Below are 14,603 nucleotides of genomic sequence, written 5' to 3' on the forward strand. Positions count from 1 at the left end.
TAAATAAAAAGATACATTAAATTCAGTGGTGTGGCACCATTCTCATTGCTATATATTTTGCAGGAAATACACGTAGTCATAAAGAAGCATCAGGTCACTGTATATATGTACTACAATTATGACATAATTATGACATAAACTAATTCAATTCAATTAACTACTTCAATCAATTAATTTAATTAAACGTCGGAATCAGAATTTTCTATGCTTAATCTATGCTTCTAACTTAGTGGCAATAGTGTGAATGTGTTAAATTTCCTCTTCACGGCAGCTACGCGAGTGATGCGTTTTATTAATACAGTGCCTGCTGTAAGATCCCATCGCACACATGGAAACCAGCTTGAAGGTGTTTCCTGTTGATGTGTTTGCCCTGCAGCACACACAGTTTCACAATATGTGGCCAGACAAGCTTTCGGCTTTCACTTAAATGTGTGTGCTCTTGCCACCATACATCCTCAAGTGTGCATCCACACACACACACACACACACACACACACACACACACACACACACACGCACAAATACACACACACACACACACACCTGCACGGCTCGCAGTTCATCAAGGATCTCAAACATCTTCGATGAGAGATGTTTCCAAGCCTGTGATAGAAAATGGAAGAAGTTGTATTTGTTAGTAATACTCTTGACTTTTACTGTCACCGGTATATAACATAACCCCCCTCCCCCCATTTATTATTATTATTATTATTATTACTATTTTTTTTTTACAATGTTCCATTGGCCAATAAAAAAAGGAGACACACACTTTGGACACCCCCGCTTCTATGGCTCAGTCAGGGTTGAGCGCATGACGTGACGTCAACTTTGCAAGCAGCCACAACTCCGTGGTCGACTATTCAGCTTGTTAGTTTCCTTCGTCGATAGTAATTAAAGCCAGAAGGGGAGCGTTATTGTAGCTGTAAGGAATCAATTCATTATAACAGTAATTTATATTGCAAATGTTGATCCAGAATCGGAGGAGAAGGGATTTGTGGAGGTTTGTGAACGTTTTGGTTTGGATTAGTGACAAAAAGTACTGGATTTGATTACTTTAATGTTTAATCTAGCATTTAAGAAAAATTAAATATCATCTAAGCCAGTGGTTCCCAAACTTTTTGCATTCGCATACCCCTTGAGACATTTGACTTGAAGCCATGCACCCCCTACTGTTGCACACTTAAAAAACAAACCATTTTTACATTTAATTAAATTGAAATATTAAACATGAGTAATTGGTTAATTAATTTTATAGTAAGTAATTCTGGTTCACAAATTTGTATTGTGCATGGTTACATTTTGATAAAAGTTTTGCATGAGGAATGATAAATAAATAAGATGTGAATTTCTCTTGGAGATGAATAAAGTATCTAATTATTTGTCCTACATAGCTTTTATTTCAGCCGGATATTGGGATCCTTCCCTTTGAATAGGTTGAACTTGAGCTTCACTTTTGTCCACTTGCAATCACTATGCTTTAAATCTGCATATTAATTTGATATCAGAATGAAAGGGAAAGCAGCATCCAAAGTACAAAAATACATCCAAGCAGCGATAAAAGCTCATTTTCAGGGGAATCTCCACTCTCTAATCCTGCCACGCACATACAGGTTTTCACAGTGTGGGGACTGGATCACCAATATAAATTAAGCCTTGAAGATTAAACACTCTTAATACACAAAATAATCATCAAACTTACTTAATTACTCATATAACTCACACAGAGCAATGAAGAACTTCATGCCGTGTCTCCTTCCTTTTTTCTGCTATGATGGTGTGCTCTGGTTATGAGGCGTTCAGGTGTTCTCGTAATTGTGAGCGCTAATTGTTTTTCATTTTTATTCACGTACATCCAATTGGCGTACAATTGACAAATGGCGTACCCTTGGGGGTACATGTACCTCACCTAGGATCTAAGCTCTATCATAGTTACAAAAAGAAATGTATGACAGCATTCTGCTACACAGGCAAGAATGAAAAGCAATTCTGGTGATGCAGCCTTACTGGTAATTGCCTGACAATCATGTTCTCCAGACCTCCAAGGACCTGCATGGCTGTGGCAAAATTCCTGGATTCGTAAGAATGTTTCCCAATCCACAGATACTTTGTCAGCAAGGCAGCTTGTGTCTGGATGAGAGGAGAGCACGTAATGATGCAAACTTGAGGGAAACAAGTGACTTAAGTCAAGCAACATGCAAATACCTCTGGGGGTACAAGCCGGAGGCACACTACAATGTGTGTAATGCACAACTACTACTGCAATATATGATGTCTTCTTCTATTTCTATTTCTCATTATCATTATTGAATTTTTATGTCTGCACTTAGCAGCCGCAACATAACGGACTGTTGCACAGTTGGACGAGATCCAATACAAGGACAATAGTGCCGGTAGAACTGCAATGCATCTGAGAGGTGTTTCATATTTTTCCCCTCTCATCTGGTATACATTTTTCATAAGTAAGGTAACCAAAATTGTGGCTGCTGAGTACCGGATATGGTGATTGTTTGCTTGACACATAAGTTTCAAAACATGTACAGTAGTCCCTCGCACTTCGAATTTTGCTTCTTCACTCTGTCACGGTTTTTCAAAAATATATGAATAAATCATTCTTTTTCATTGTTGAATACTGTCTATTATTAGTAAAAAAAAAAAGTATATTTAAGCAAATGTTATGTAGCTTTTGCCTAAAATACAAAAATAAGGCATTCAGAAGATGCATTCCAAAGACGTGATGAAATGTAGTATTCTACACTGGTCACTCGGTGTCGTAATGTTCGGTGAGACACACAAGCACCAGACTTGACTGTCAGAACAGGGTTTTATTGCAGGTTTGAATTATCTCACAACAGGCACAATAATCCCGAATAAATACACACAAGCTACTGTTGCCGCCATAACCCACACCAAGCTAAAATTCAAGTCTGAACCCCTGCTGTTACTTCCTATCGGTCCCTCCACCCACCTCCCCTAACAAAAAACACATTTACAGCAACACACATGAGCATGAGTCTTATTTATGTTTCAAAAGGCTTATTTCTGTTATCATATCTACCATGTCGGGTAATATGAGTGTAAAGGTGACTACAGGGGTGTTATTTCATGTCTAGAGGGCTCTAATATTGTTTAAAGAAACATATTTAGAAGGTCGCAAACAGATTTTCTATGCTCCAACTACAAAAATATTCTATTCATAAATAAGGAATGCTACTTCACGGGAATACAATTGTCATGGTCATGTTTGGAACCAATTAACAGTGATAAACGAGTGATTACTGTACTGTCATCTCATAAAGTCATTTCAAGACATAATGATACATGTCAAAATTTACAAAACTGTGTGCTTTGTCTGCACCTCACCTTGACTGATTCACAGCTAACTATTTCACCAGCAATCCACTTTGTAACTCTGTCAGCATAAAGGAGCAGTTGCTGGAGGGAGGACTCTGGCGGCATGCCCTCATGTGTGCTCTTTGCTGATGTGATTTGCGGGGACCCATTACTAGAGGTGTTGAGGGACAGGGATGTAAGGTTAATAGGGAAACATACAGTGTTTGCTTGCTAAATTATTAAAATGATTTCACATGATGCACGGATTTTCAGTGTGAGAAAGTGAAATCCATGTTCCATCAAATGTAACATCTCTGCAGGAACAGCAGCCTTTTTTCTTGCTTGTCTAAGGGTGCTTGGTACTTTTAGAAAGAAATATTGTGCGGCCCCGCATTTGCTGTAATCTACTTCAAATTTAAAAGAAGAGCGTCTCTGTGCAAAGTTACTCGTTCAGGTGACTTTGTGTATGTTAGCCTTGAAATCTGCAGCTGCAGCTCATTTTTAAATCGGCCCTTTAGCACATTCTACAAATAAAATGAATTTACTATTCAGTAGATTGATTAGATATTCCACTAATTTGCTTTGTCACCTGTAATACAAAGCTAAGATGTTGAGATAGCATATACTGACCTATATTGGAGTGGTTTCAGCATCTTTAATGTACAAAATGAATCAAAGTTGTTCAGCCTTCAATTTTTTTGTATGCCGCCCTCGGTGGAAAAAGTTTACACACACCTACCATACCACCATAAGACAGTAAAATAGCGTTGTAATAAAGTTTAAGAATTATACTTACTCTGTCTGCATTGACGGTTTGTCCCTGATTCCGCTTATTCTTGAATTGAGGAAATGAACGGGATGACATCTTTGGAAAATGTCCTGCATTTCAAGATTACAGATCCGTGGATAAATGTCTCCCTCTAGTGTTCACCAACACGTGTGCATTTTCACCAAACAGTACAGGTCGGCTCACTTCACTACAGTACGTCATTGTTGATGTCCCGAATGTAGGAATTTGTCAAGACAACCAAAATAACTGTTCTGTAAATTGGCTTCTACACATGGATGATGTAGTTTTAACAGGATTTTTTTGTAATAATAAATAGCAAAATGTGAGAAGAAAAAAAGAGAAAAAAGGGGAAAAAAAATCAGTTGTCTTTTGTTTCCTGTGATGCCATCCCGACTACACACAGGCGGAAACACAAACCAGGTCAGGGTTTAACCATATGGTGAGGTGAGCTGAACTGAACTGTAATGTTTGATGGAAACATATTGTTTGCCTACCTGCTGCAGAAGGGTGAGTTGCTGGGCTACATGCTGGATAATATAATGTTTCTGGCTGAAGGGGAGATGCTCGTCGTGGCACACACAAATGCTGGAAGGATCTTCCACCACGGAGCTGTAGCAAGGCACAGGCAGGGCTGCAGCTATGGAGAAGGCCTTCTCTTTTGGCATGGATGCTGTTGAGATTCTCCACTACACAACATTATCAGAAATTGGAGATGTAGTATTCTGAAACATTGCAGGAGGATCATTTAATATGAAAACTGATTTTTAAAAAAGTGTTCTGATGCCTATAAATGCGAACAACACATCTCAAGATGGTAGCTCATAAAAACTACAGTATTCATGAGTGTACCTCTAAACCAGAGGTGTCCAAAGTGTGAACCAGGGGCAATTTGTGGCCCGCAGTTGTTTTTTTTATTGGCCCGAGGCATATTCTAAAAATATAATTCAAAACCAAAAGAACAACAACAGCCAAAATGGCAGTAAAAGCAGTCATTTTACAAGAATAAAGTAAAAATATTGAGACAAAAGAGTTGTAATCTAATGAGAAAAAGTACAGAATACTAGAATAACATTATAATATGAGGAAAAATAACATCACTTTAGTAGCATAAAGTTGAAATATTCAAGAAAGACGTTTTTAAAAGTCATAATAATGTGAAAAACAAGCAAAACAAATAAAGTTGTAATTTTTGGAAAATTAGGTTGCGGAAAAAGTTATGTTATGAAAATAAAGTCAAAATATTGTGGAATAAAGTAATAATATTTTAAGAAAAAAATTTACAAGAAGAAAGTTGAAATAGTTGGAAAAAACTGCAGAACAAAGTATATTAAGAGAAAAAAACATTCTAAAAAAAGAACAAAGGCCGAAGTTCATACTAAAAATAGGCTTTTTCGCCAGAATCAAAGCTGAGATGCTATTTTTTTCTTGAAATATATATCTTATAAGCATAATCTACATGTGTTGCTTCACAAAACATCAAAGTGGTCCTTGCATCCTTTCATTTTTCAGTATGTGGCCCTTGGTGGAAAAAGTTTGGACACCCCTGCCAAAATAGCGATAGCAGAACACATCAGTGGTGAAGCTGACATTTCCTGCAGTGCTTCTTGAAAACCTGACATGACACATTATTGCTAATACACACCTTTTTATCAAGATCCTCTGTATATGACTGGATACAAACAGACTGACCATCTGCGTCATATCCGAAATGACTCCCTCTCCTTGTGCTCCAAATAGTATTTGGAGGACTGTGAAGAGCAGCAAGAAGGACCTCCCCTTGACTATCCACAGGAATTACCTGGCAGAAAACAAAGTAGGGGTAACTATATCAGATACTCAGGAATATCCTGTAATCCAAGGCATAACCTTCACAGCAAAATGCCGACCCCTGTTCTTATCATTTACATGTTACAATAGGCTTATACTACCAAACTGAGCAGATCAAACTGGAATTTGCATGGTCACCTCATTATGCAGGAACTTTTCCAAAACATCCACAATGCTGGACTTTGGTGTGAAGTCGATGAGTTTACAATCCATAATCCACAAGTGCAGCAGATCCAAACTGCGATGAAAGACATTTGTGCTATTTTCCGACCTGTCTGGACCTTCTCTGTCAATGAAAATAAAGCAATGCTATTGGATGAGTATGAAGCCTTATTAGTATACGTATTATACTAGCTGTGTATTTATCGCATACCTCACAGCACTGATGAATTTCTCCATAAGAAACTGCAGTAACTGCTCCGGAGTGCAAAAAAAGCGATAAGTATACAGGAACTGTTGGATGTACCCCTCCAAAGCAGCATTTCTGTGCCAAGGGAAAACACTTTTCATAATTCAGTTAAAAAAAAAAAAAAAAAAAACAGATTTGTAAAACACAAAAACAAAAACCTAATCTAAAAATGCCCCCATCACTAATTGGACCATTTGTATTATTTGTAAATAATATATAATATATAATAAAACTATTTACAGTGAAAAAACACAACATCAACAAGACATAACAAAATATAAATTATTATGTGTAAAACAAAAAGGAAAAGCAGCATTCATGTAACAGTTGTTCTTAGTCTTTAGTGAAGATTGGCATTCAGAAACACAAACGTGTCTCAGCTTTTGTTTCTTGTTGCTCATTTTTCTCACCTTTCCAGCTTGCTTGTGTGTGAAACCCCTCCTCCCCCCTTCTGTCCAGCTTGCTTGTGTGTGAAACCCCTCCTCCCCCCTTCTGCTTAGTGTCGATGCATACAGCATCACATACTGTATTTTTACCAATCACGTTAGGCTTTCACAGAAAAGAAGACGACAGACAGAAACAAAATGACGGCTCGTTCAATTCAAAGAGCCGGTGTTCACATCGAAGAACCGGCTCTAAGAGCATCATACACCCAAACATAAGTACCGTATTTTCCTGACTATAAGTCACAATTTTTTTCATGGTTTTGCTGGTCCTGCAACTTGTACTCTGGAGCAACTTATATATGCTTTTTTTCCCCCCAATGACAGGTGCGTCATGGTGCTCTAGGCTTATGTGCAGGCGAGTGTATTTGTCATGTTGTTACACTTCAATGCCCATACATGGTACTACTGTGTTAGGCATCTGTTGTACCGAGGAGCTGTTAGTTGTGCTGTTGCTATGCTAGAGACAAGATGTTGCCACCCACTCCGAAATAAAGCCACCCAAACAAGAGATAAGTTTCTTTCTTTTTAGTTGATATATGAAGCTATCACAGCCAGTATCTCCTACTTTGATGACATCACGTGACCAGAAGTGAGCGTTGACAACAAGCGAACTTAACATCTGAATATTTCGATGGACATGACTCACCTCAGTCGACATTCTCCTGATATTTTGTTGTCTTATACACCATAATGACTCGCAGAAGTCATAAGCGGACAACGACGGACTTATGCTAATCCGTTCTTTCTTCTTCTATGGTTTGGAGTGTCACATGGTTCCGTCTGCGTGCCTGTTCACAGCGCCACATGTAGGTGTAGAAAGACGGAACACAAATGCCCCCATGTCGGGATTCAGAAAGGCCAGAATAATAACTGGGACTGATGTTGAGTTTGACGACAGCTATGCAGAAGAGGAAGCGGCGCGCCCTCTACTTCCAGAGTTGGCAAAGTTGTTCAGAAGTGACACTGCGGATGAAGAATTCATTGGATTTGGTAGTGATTTGGAGCGAGTTTGGTAAATGAGTTATGTTTTGTTGTTGAGGCTATAGTTATCTAAATAACTTTTAATATGCTACGTTAACGGTTAGCATGTTGGCCAACACAGGAACAGCCTGGAGATCGGGAAGACCTGGGTTCGATTCTCCCCTGGGCATTTCTGTGTGGAGTTTGCATGTTCTCCCCGGGGGCGCGTGTTTTCTCCGGGTACTGCGGCCTCCTCCCACATTCCCAAAAACATGCAGGTGAGGTTAATTGGCGACTCTAAATTGTCCATAGGTATGAATGTGAGTGTGAATGGTTGTTTGTCTATATGTGCCCTGTGATTGGCTGGCGATCAGTCCAGGGCATACCCCGCCTGTCGTCCAGAGTCAGCTGGGATAGGCTCCAGCATGCCCCCGCGACCCTAATGAGGATGAAGCGGTATAGAAAATGGATGGATGAATGGATGTTACATTAACATCCCACCTATTCACATTACGTTAACAGACGCCTATTTAGCCTGCTGTTGCCTTTCAAGATGAAATGTCTGTTCTTGGTCTCTGATTTCATAAAACAAATTTAAAATATGTGACTTATAGGCGACTTATATAGGTTTTTTTCCTCTTCACTGTGCATTTTTGGCTGGTGCGACTTACACTCCGGATTTATAGTCTGGAAAATACAGTATATCATATTTAGTCTGACATCTCTTTCATGCCTACAGGTGTGAATTTATTCTTTTAGTGGTGTAATCCATACAAATTAACATATACAGCGAAGTGAAAATTTAACCTCTCCTTAGGGATTAAAATCAGTATAAAAATACCTTGCATAAAGGTATGCCATGAGACCGATAGGCGTTCCAGCTTGCAGATTTCTTTTTCCTTTGCAAGTTACAAAGCTCAAGATGGAAGCGTCCTCAGAGCCTTGGAGAGTCAAAGTGTTCCGCTCACAAGTGGCCAAAGACGGCAGTAATGACATGTCTAAACCCCACTGATCCACAATCTGTGTCTGCAGAAAGAGAAAAAAAAATTACTTGGATGCAGTGTTAGGTGATGTATCTAACATTTCTGTGGCGGGAGTTGTACTACTTTGACAGCACCTCAAGGTATTTCTTGACATCATCCAAGAAGATCACTTTAGATCTCAGTTCTTCAAACTGGGACTTGAGTTTGGACACCATCACTTTGTTCTCCGAACCTTTGGGATATATAAATGTTTTATTAGCTATTCACTGTATAGTGAAATGGCTAGCTAAACTAACCTTTATTTATTCTCTCATGCTGAATTAGTTTTTGATAGAAATTCCATGTTTTCTTCAGCGTCTTTGTCTCAATCGTCAGCTGCTGTTGAAGCTCCTGTTGAACAAAAGCCACATGCCACATCTTTTATTTCACAGGAGCCTTTGGGTGTTTTAAGTGTTCTTTTATGTGTTTGTCTCTCTGTTTACCATGGCAACAGAACGTACCAGATCCTTTGAAGTAAACTGCGTGAGAAATTGCAAGAGTGACTTGCAAGATGTTGTAAGCTGTTATTTCAGGCTTTCCAAAGAAGTAGGCCATCAAAGTGTGCAAACACAAAGATGGCTTCATTAATATTCCCTCGCAAATTACAATAACTCACTCTGCCAAGGGCCAAGTTCAACCATTTTAATATGCAGATCCAGTTTGGAGAGAATAATATGCCAGTTCTCTTTAAGACCCCCCAAATGCACCCATCTCATGAATAATTGTGGTGTTTATCGAAAAATTTGCAAAGGTGTGAATGAGTATGATTGTCGAAAACAAGCAGGTACAGTAATCCCTCGCCACTTTGCCATTACGCTAATTAATAAATCATGCTACTTTGTGGTTGAATACAGCCTATTAGTCCAAAAAAGATATGCATATTTAAACAATTTAGTTTTTTCCCCCAATTAAGCATTTTCAAGCATAGAAATGGCTAAATGAAGTAAAATACAAATAAGAAGATGCATTTAAAAATGCTGTGATGATGTGTAGTATTCTACACTGGATAGTAGGTGTCAATAATGCTACTGTACTGTTCGGTGAGACACACAAGCATCAGACTCGATCACCAGAACAGCAGGCTTTTATTGCAGCAACTACTGTTGCAGCTGTAGCTCACACCAAACTAAAACTGTTATGTATTCAATAGCTTATTTACTCTTATAATGTGAACTATTTTGGGTAATACAAGTGGAAAGGTGACTAGATGGGTGTCCACTCATGTCTAGATGGCTCAAATGTTGAAAAGCGTATTTAGAAGGTCGTAAACAGGTTTACGATGCTCTAACTACAAAAATATTTCATTTGTAAATAAGGAATCATACTTTGCGGAAATTCACGTATCATGTTCGGGTCTGGAACCAATTAACTGCGATAAACAAGGAAGCCCATTGGTACATATCTGCTTCACCCACCTGTGCTTTCACATCCAGACATGGTGATGCTGCGTACCGCCCAAGACTCAAAGCATACTGGATTACCTCTGGTTTAAAACAGTCCTCTCCAAAGAAAGCCAAGGCCCAAATGGGCCTCAAGTACAGGTCTGGTTCATCTCCTCTGGGTCCATATGAGAAGAGTTGCTCTGATATGAGAGAATCGGCGTCCTCCAGCTTCTCTAAGCAGTCTGGACTCATCTGCTTCTCATAGATATCAGGCAACCTTTTCTCTATTTGGGACCGACACTCAGCTTTATAGGGACTTTCATCGCTGGCCCCAGCTGAGTGGTCTCCTCCCTCAGTGATTCCCGCGTCCAAACCGTCCATGTCTGTGCTCAGTAGGAGAGCGCGGAGAGATGGGTCAGTGAAGAGAACAAAGAGAGCTGATTGAATCATATGAGTGGTGGAAAAAAGCAAAACACTGGCACTGGGGGCGGTGACTCCACGGTATATGAATTACACAATGGATCCATTGTGAAAATGATGAGCTTAAAGGCAAAGCCGAATTCCTTTTCCTTTACTTTCATAAGTGTCGGTTTCTAATCTAGGACCCATGTCTAACCAATTTTTATCGCATATTATTAACATACCACAAATGCAAATGTATGTTTGTGTTCTCCTGTGAATGACATTTTATGAATCAAATGTCATTGGCTTTGCGAGCATGTGGCTTTAGTGACTATTATGAAATCACCTCAGACCAAAAACTGATGAAGACTCAATAGTAACTTCCAGTCCTTAGCTGTCCTTTCTGTTTCTCCACTCATGACTGAAGTTTGCCTGAAGCATGTTTTCACTGTCATGTTACACTACGGCAAATTAAGTAAACAAAACTTCATCTTTTGTGCATGTTTTATGGTTTAACACACGCACACACACAAATACACCCACGCAAGCACACACACCCACACACAAGCACACACACTTTAAAGCATTGCTTTAACTTTAAAGCAGAACTTTAAAGTTCCCAAACCAATACTGGTGAATTGCTCCAAGGTTAGGTCACGGGAGCAGCAGCCTAAGCAGGGAAGCCCAGACTTCCCTCTCCCCGGCTACTTTGTACAGCTCCTCCCGGAAGATCCCGATGCGTTCCCAGGCCAGTTGAGAGACATAGTCTCGCCAATGTGTCCTGGGTCTTCCCCAAAGCCTCCTACTGGTCAGTCTGCCCTGAACACCTTCCCTGGGAGGTGTCCAGGAGGCATCCTGACCAAATGCCCAAGCCACCTCATCTGGCTCCTATGTGGAGGAGCAGCGGCTCTACTCAGAGTTTCTCCCAGACGACCGAGCTTCTCACCTTATCTCTAAGGGAAAGCCTAGTCACCCTATGGAGAAAACACATTTCTGCCGCTTGTACCTGCGATCTTGTCCTTCCGGTCATTACCCAAAGCTTATGACCATAGGTGAGGGTAGGAAGGTAGATCGACCGTTAAATTGAGAGCTTTGCCTTTACGCTCAGTTCCTTCTTCACCACAACGGACCAATTAAGAGACCACATCACTGCAGATTACACACCAATCTGCCTGTCGATCTCGCGTTCCATCTTTCCCTCACTCGTGAGCAAGACCCCGAGGTACTTAAACTCCTCCTCTTGGGGCAGGATCTCATCCCCAACCAGGAGATGACACTGCATCGGTCAAGAACCATGGACTCAGACTTGGAGGTGCTGAATTTCATCCCAGCTGCTTCACACTCAGCTGCGAACTGATCCAGTGAGAGCTGAAGATCACGGCTTGATGAAGACAGCAGGAGCACATCTTCAAACAGCAGAGACCCAATCCTACAGTACACACACACACACACACACACGTAGATGGCCCTCTGACGGTAACCATAACTGCCATGTGGTCCATGGTGAAATAGTTGAATTTCAGAGACCAGATGCCAGCCCCAATGAATACTCATGTGATGAACGAGAACATAGATGGTGAGCCAGGCACTCTTCTAAACATTAATAACCTCTAAGCTCACCAATGTTGACAAACACTTTTATAGGACACAAAATCTTGTATCAAAACTATTGACACTCTCTCCTTCCTTAATCACCATCTCCTATACTTCAGTAGCTGTTCTTTCGCAAGTAGCGTGCATTAACTTATCCAGTATGAAAATACAGCAAAACAGGCTCTGTACCAACGTTAAAATGAAGCGGGTAGGCAATGAAGCTCCAGTTGTAATTCACAGGAGAAGATGAAATATTCCCTTACAGTCCAACAGTGGGGGGATTCACATTCCATCACCATATTGCATCCTGATAAATGGAAAAAAAGACAAACAAACAGTAATAAGCCTCCTTTCTGTGAACAGATCCACAGGAAGATAAAAACTGATGTTCATCTGTCAGCGTGGATGGGATGTGGTACTACAGCTAATTACATTTTTTCTGTAAACATTGCCAGCCCATGAGATCATTACAGCTTCTTAACTAAAACACTTTTGCAAGAATAAGCTGCAGTTCTTTTTTATATCTATAGTGCATATAAATGAGAACATAAAAACAATGTTGCTTTCATTCATGCAATCATTCATACACCTCAGCCCTTCCTTAAGGGATTTACATATCACCTACAGTGCAGAGGAGGCTTAATGAGCACCCTCAATGTGGTCACACAATGCTCAGCATTCACATTAAACAAAACATTCAAGATTCAAGAGATTCGAGAGAGTTTTATTGTCATGTGCATGGTAAAACAGCATGTTACCATAGCAACATGACCTATGAATGCTGCTTCATTCACATGTATTTCATGCTTATTTCAGTATCTGTAAGTAGAGAGCAGGGTCAGCTAGGAGAATATCATTCTGGTACCTCTGAAAGTCTCATCAGGATACATTTAAGTTGTGAATAAGAGCAGACACACAAGGTCCCATTTCCTCATTTAGGGACAAGTATAATCAATTTTGTTATTTATGGACTATGGACACAAGAGCCAATACTAAGCATCAATCGTTTTGTGAATAGTGTAATGATGAAGATTTAGGTTGGCTTGGAGCCCTTATATCAATCATAATAATAGTACAATCAGAATAGTAAATAATACAATCATTGATTGTCACCTGTGAGAGAAACCCCCTTGGTCTTAATATTCAGTTTCAAACTGTATGGGATTATTTTGCTTTGCAAAAACATCAATAATACCATATGATGCTTGAGCTGAGCTCAACAATGATACGAATACAGGTTTTTGTCATCACATGCTCTAAATGTATGAGATAAACAATACATTAAAAGGTCCCATATTATACTACCTGTACACTAAGTCCCCAACCAACGAACACAATTGGTTCCAGACGACCGTTCGCAAGTCGATTTGTTTGTAAGTCCAACAAAAGGTAATTTACCAATTATATAGGTACTACATGTACGTGTATACATATACAGTATATGCGTATGTATGTAAATATGAGTTTGGATGTAGTAGTAATATTAAACGAGGATAATTAATGAAAAAAACAATAATAAAAATGATATAATACGTAATGATAAATGTTATTTACCTTTGAAGAGGAGTGGTCGAGCATACGTCGTTGTGGTGGAGGAGGAGGAGGAGATATTGAAAAAAAGGACAAGTCGTCGTCGTCGTTAGACTCTTCTAAAAGAGGTAGTGTTCTGTGGGTGGTGTAGAATTAAGCAGGCCTATTAACTCTTTAACAATTTTGAATGTGTCTCAAAAGGTCCCACTATACAGTAATCCCTCGTCCTTGTGGTTACTTGGTTCCAGACCTGACTGTGATATGTGAATTCCTTATTTATGAATAGAATTGCACACAGTATTTACTATTACATTTTAAATTCCCTACACATACCTTTTTACATTTCAAACTCCCTTTTTATACTGTTTATTGTAATCGCCCTGTGGCAAGAAGACAAACAAAATTTCGATGCTCTGTGTTCTTGATACATGGTGAATTGACAATAAAGACTCTTAAATATTGAATATTTTTGTAGATAGAGTATCGAAAACCTGCTCACAACCTTCTAAATATGTTTTCTTAACATCATTAGAGGCTTTTAGACATAAAATAACACCCCATAGTCACCTTTACACTCGTATTACCATATTATATTTTAGTAGACATAATAAAAGACAATATGCCATTTAAGACAAACAAAAGTTGTGCTTGTGTGTGTTGCCATAAATGTGTTCCGGTGAGGGGCGTGAGGGGGAGCTGAGTGAGGGGCAGACAGAAAGTGACGTCAGGAGTTCAGAGTTGAGTTTTTGCTTGGCGTGGGTTACGGCCGCAACAGTAGCCCATTTTAGTCTGTTGCTTGTGTGTCTCACCGAACATTACAGTAACATTACTGACACCCAGTGACCAGTGTAGAAGACTACATATCTACATGTCTTTTTGAATGTGCCTTCTGAATGCCTTACATGTGTATTG

At 39.6% G+C, this 14,603-nt stretch overlaps 1 protein-coding gene across 1 annotated transcript in view; it reads right to left on the reverse strand.

The window, feature by feature from the left end:
• LOC129194299 (kinase non-catalytic C-lobe domain-containing protein 1) overlaps positions 1–14,603 on the reverse strand; it is a 45,112-nt gene that overhangs the window by 8,531 nt on the left and 21,978 nt on the right. The window contains exons 19-30 of the mRNA XM_054799433.1: positions 10,200–10,671; positions 9,042–9,135; positions 8,880–8,977; positions 8,604–8,788; positions 6,321–6,431; positions 6,086–6,233; positions 5,763–5,918; positions 4,615–4,806; positions 4,127–4,209; positions 3,361–3,502; positions 2,005–2,127; positions 544–603 (exon numbers count right to left, since the gene is read on the reverse strand). Coding sequence (XP_054655408.1) covers positions 544–603; positions 2,005–2,127; positions 3,361–3,502; positions 4,127–4,209; positions 4,615–4,806; positions 5,763–5,918; positions 6,086–6,233; positions 6,321–6,431; positions 8,604–8,788; positions 8,880–8,977; positions 9,042–9,135; positions 10,200–10,671 — 1,864 coding nt within the window. The remainder of the gene's footprint in view (positions 1–543; positions 604–2,004; positions 2,128–3,360; positions 3,503–4,126; positions 4,210–4,614; positions 4,807–5,762; positions 5,919–6,085; positions 6,234–6,320; positions 6,432–8,603; positions 8,789–8,879; positions 8,978–9,041; positions 9,136–10,199; positions 10,672–14,603) is intronic.

The sequence above is a fragment of the Dunckerocampus dactyliophorus genome, chromosome 14, assembly GCF_027744805.1.
Source record: "Dunckerocampus dactyliophorus isolate RoL2022-P2 chromosome 14, RoL_Ddac_1.1, whole genome shotgun sequence".
NCBI classification, from domain to species: domain Eukaryota; kingdom Metazoa; phylum Chordata; class Actinopteri; order Syngnathiformes; family Syngnathidae; genus Dunckerocampus; species Dunckerocampus dactyliophorus.